Genomic DNA, 4,266 nt, shown 5'->3' on the forward strand with positions numbered 1-4,266 from the left:
TGTCTGATTCACATCGGTATCAACAGGTGCGGCGGACTGCCTGTAACAGTGTCACTCAACCTGTGTTTACATGCACTACGCGAGACAACTTCCTTCATCTCAGACTACCTTCTCGTGTCGCATCAATGTGATTCGCCCTTCCTAGAGCCCTTCCTTGTGCTTCACGCAAGTGCGACGCGCTACATATCCGATGCCGCGCGTCATTTGTCGCATTCATGAGAACGCCGCTAATATACCCCAACTGTTGGTCGGCTCCTAATTATTCTTTCCTTTTCTGTCTTCAATTTTCTACGCTCAAGGGGCCCCTCACCAGCTCTGGCCATTTTGAGCTGACAAGCGCAGAGCATGCATTGCGCGCTAACGATCGTGTCTGCAAAGTATTACATCGCTACGCGCCGTGGAAACATCTAAAATTTCAAACCGAACGCCGTTTTTCCTTTTCCTCGCGTCCGCTCCGCTCCAAGCCGGAGGATGACGCACTCGTGTGCCTGCCATTACGTACTGGTGTCCGCATTGTCACGTGGCTCATTGTGACACCTGACTTCGAGAATTATTCAAGACAACATCTGTTATCAGTGCGATCTGTTGCTTGAATTGACGAATGCAAGTTTAGAGAAATAATGAAACACACAAACGGAATGTCGGCGTGTTTTCTGTTTTACTTCGCACCTCAGCAAGAGAGATGTACTTCCACTTCGTCTACTTGTTCCCACGGTAGTGCGGTCACGTGCGCAGGTGCCGAAAGTATGCCATTTCTACCGTATTCCAGCGCGTGATCAAGCTCTGCGATCCGCGAGTTGTGCCTCAGTATTCGTGTAGCACTGAATTATATCGCTACTCATGTTTCCTTATGCACAGCGCGTAAATCGTACGCTACGCGAACGAGACCGCAACATCAGCGGACAATGTCAGAGTCAATGTCAGTGGAAGTGCGTAGCGCCGAAAAAGAAAGCAAAGAGGAAAAGAATGACGGCGGGGCCTGTGACGTATGCGTTACGCGATCCTCGAGGTCTGGTATTGGAGAACGCAGGGAAGGAATTTCGCCTGCGCAAGCTAAACGGCGCTAGTAGAGAGAGCGTCTTGCTTGGCAGTGGAGCCCGCCTGCTGAAATCATGGCTTCGCAGCACTGAAATATCTCTATCTCGGCTATCAATGAGCCGATCCGAAAATTTTCTGCGGCGGAACACTCCCTGGAGGAGCAAAATTACAAAATAATAAATAAAATTTGCTATAGGGCCTCGTGAGGGTCCATTTAAGAACCACACCAAATATAAGATCTAACTAATGCTATAGTTATTATTACGCAAGGAAATCATCTTATCGGCTGTCTGAAGCATGATACTTTCAACCTTGCTAGGAGAACTCGGTGTATGCGACATGTTTCGACTCTAGTATGTTTATTGTGACAACGATTTAGGGGCACTCGGTGCACGGTCGCGCAGTCGCCGTTATCGTCGCCGTCGTGCTGTCGCGGTATCAACTGCGCGTGTGCGGTCTGCACGTTGTCGGTGAGAGAAATTCTCCGTGAGATGCGCATTGCATACGGCTGCCAGAGCATGCAAACCACAATTGCGCTCACTCTCACGCTACGCTCAGTTGGCTCTGGAGCGGGCGACTGCAGCACTCTGCTTACCACGGCTGTGTTGAGCGTTGTGCGGACGCTCGTAGCTTTCGTGCTAAACAGCTGCGTGCATATCGCATCCGGGCGTATGCACTTTTCTGTCAATTTTCTTCCTTTTTCGTATCTTCAGTGGTAAGAGCCCGCAGCCTCAGTTGCATTGCTCCCAACAATTCCACATAAAGCTGGCGCTACAAGTTGAACTTCCGGCCACTAGCAATCGCTGGGCACCGTACGTAAGCATTAAAGGCTTATTTACTCAGGTTGCCAGTTATGTCTGCGACGCTACTAAAAAAAAGATCGGTACAAACTGAAGAGCGGAAAGCATTGTTGGAGCTAGGTTTATTGTCATCCCCAACTTTCGTCCTGAGTAGCAGTCGTGGTGGCGTGATTCGAAGTGCGAAGTAGGGTTTGCTTCAGGTACCAGAGCCTTGAAACATTTCGTTATCCCGTACTGAAAGCCGATTTCGCCAGCCAATAAAGGTGGGCCACGTGGTTTTCTTTTTTTCTAGCTTTCTGATTTGTTCCCAATCTGGTAACAAAGAGATGACGCAGCTCCTGAAGAGTGCTTTGCGTTCCTATACACATGCTATAAAATGTGTTCAATGTTGTCTTATAGCATGTAGTCTGTTACAGCGAAACTGTTCAGAGTAATTCATGCGGCTTTTGCACAACAGCGCTTATGATTGTCTTGGATGCCTGCAGAAAGCTTTACTGGAACTCTGAAAAAAAAATGCATATAGCAAGCATGCAAGCCTTGCCGTCGAACAAAGCGACATCTTAATTTTTCTATTACGTTCAAATGCAAGCAAAAAATATTCCGCGACAGTTCAGCTCTAACCTATCCAATATCTTTCAGTTCATACATTTTAGTTAAGCAAGTTTAAGACGGGACTTATATTACACTAGTGCATGGTTTACTATGGCATGATGGCTTCTTTATCTTTTCGGAGTGTCAACGGTCTGTGATTCTCCTAAACAAATGGATACCTGCGAACTCCTAAACTGCACGTCTCCTTCACACTCACAAATGAAATCACGCGTTATTTCATATGTTGCACCAATATTTTCGTTATTCAAAGAAAGGCAGAATAAATTATAGTGTATATATTGCTGCATGCATAGCTACTTCTAATTTTGTCATTTATTTTCTCCCACAGGCTTTTTAAGAAATCTCCCTAGGACAATGGCGTACCTTAAGGTCGTGCAAGGCGTCGCGGTGCCCCACGTTTTTCCAGATGACGCTGTAGTTTCGGCACTGTCGTACAAGGGACGTGCTGGTGAAGTTTACGTCACCACGTACCCGAAGTGCGGGACAACTTGGGTCCAGTACATAGCATACGGCATCTTTCACGATGGCCAACCGCCGACAGATTTCGTGCAATTCTTCAGGCACTCTCCATTTCTAGAGCTCTTCGGCGTCGATGCCCTGGGAGCTATGCATGGATCGTGGCCAATCAAGACTCACTTGCCCTTCGCCGATAGACGATTTTCTTCCGAAGCTAAAGATATCTACGTCGCCCGGAACCCCTACGATGTCTGTGTCTCGGCCTACCACCAAGCGAGGACACACACGATCAACGCAGATGATGTCGGCGATTTCGGCGAGTATCTTAGACGCTTCATCGGCGGAGCTGTTAGCTTCGGAGATTACCTGGAAGACAGCCTCCTCCCGTGGTATTCGCGAAGGAACGAGAATAATGTCCTCTTTTTGACCTACGAAGACGTATGTGCTGAAATTGTGTTGCAAGTGAAACGCATTGCCGAATTCATAGGAAAAGAATACGGTCAACGCATACAGAGAGACTCTGCAATGTTGCAACGCGTGCTGGCCATGTCTTCCAAAGACCAGATGCGTCCAATCTTTAGGGATTACAGTAGACAGGTATTCCAGTTTCTGGTGCAACAAAGCGCCAGCGGAAACGTCCCTATCTCACCAGAGCTGCAGGATTTTGTGAAGTTTCTAAATGACCGTCCCCCAAGGCACGAGTTTATTCGCAGCACGGCCGTAGGCGACTACGAAACCTTCTTCACTGAAGCAGACAAGGTGTCTCTGGGAAACTGGATTTCCTCAAAAACGCTCGGTAGTGACGTCATGAGCCTGTGGCCAGGCATCTGCCTTCCGTAAACGCACTTCGCAAGTACTCAGTGAAGTTGCACGAAATAAACTAATATCCTCGCACAAACGGTTCAACCACGGCCTTAGTCGCACTGGCTAGGCCTTTGCGTTTCACAACATTTCACTTGCCGTCAGTACCTGTTACAACTGCAGTGTTAGATAGCAGCGTCTGACGATAACCCAAGAAAACCCTGGCAACTTCCGCCAGTACTCCCTAAAGTGCCGTGGAAAAAAGCCGCCTGCTCCTATCGAGGAAATAATTTTTCTCCCTTTGCAGAGAAGCATTTGTGTTTTTCCAGTGAACGGTCTGCCGCGTATGTGCGAAGTATTGTAGGCCTTACTTACTTTCTAGCAAAAGGTAGTCCACCTTGCTGACGTGATCTGCACTTAAGAGGTTTCTGAAGTAGGAGGTGGTGGTGGTGGTGTTGCAGCAGGCGGCGTTAGCCTGGCATACATAGCCGGCAATGGTTCCACCTGAGCCTCCTGCGAGTGTCACTGTGTCCGTCATCAGGTGTTGAAAAGCCCCGTG

At 48.2% G+C, this 4,266-nt stretch overlaps 1 protein-coding gene across 1 annotated transcript; it reads left to right on the forward strand.

Annotated features, from left to right (window-relative positions):
- Positions 1 to 2,804: 2,804 nt before the first annotated feature.
- LOC135906829 (sulfotransferase 1 family member D1-like) lies at positions 2,805 to 3,746 on the forward strand. Its single transcript, XM_065438423.1, has one exon. The coding sequence runs from the start codon at positions 2,805 to 2,807 to the stop codon at positions 3,744 to 3,746; it is 942 nt and encodes a 313-aa protein (XP_065294495.1).
- The last annotated feature ends 520 nt before the right edge of the window (positions 3,747 to 4,266 follow it).

The sequence above is a fragment of the Dermacentor albipictus genome, chromosome 7 (genome assembly GCF_038994185.2).
Source record: "Dermacentor albipictus isolate Rhodes 1998 colony chromosome 7, USDA_Dalb.pri_finalv2, whole genome shotgun sequence".
Classification (NCBI taxonomy): domain Eukaryota; kingdom Metazoa; phylum Arthropoda; class Arachnida; order Ixodida; family Ixodidae; genus Dermacentor; species Dermacentor albipictus.

Excerpts from the sequence above, each read along its gene's own strand:
- LOC135906829 (XM_065438423.1), top strand. The coding sequence starts at position 2,805 with ATGGCGTACCTTAAGGTCGTGCAAGGCGTCGCGGTGCCCCACGTTTTT.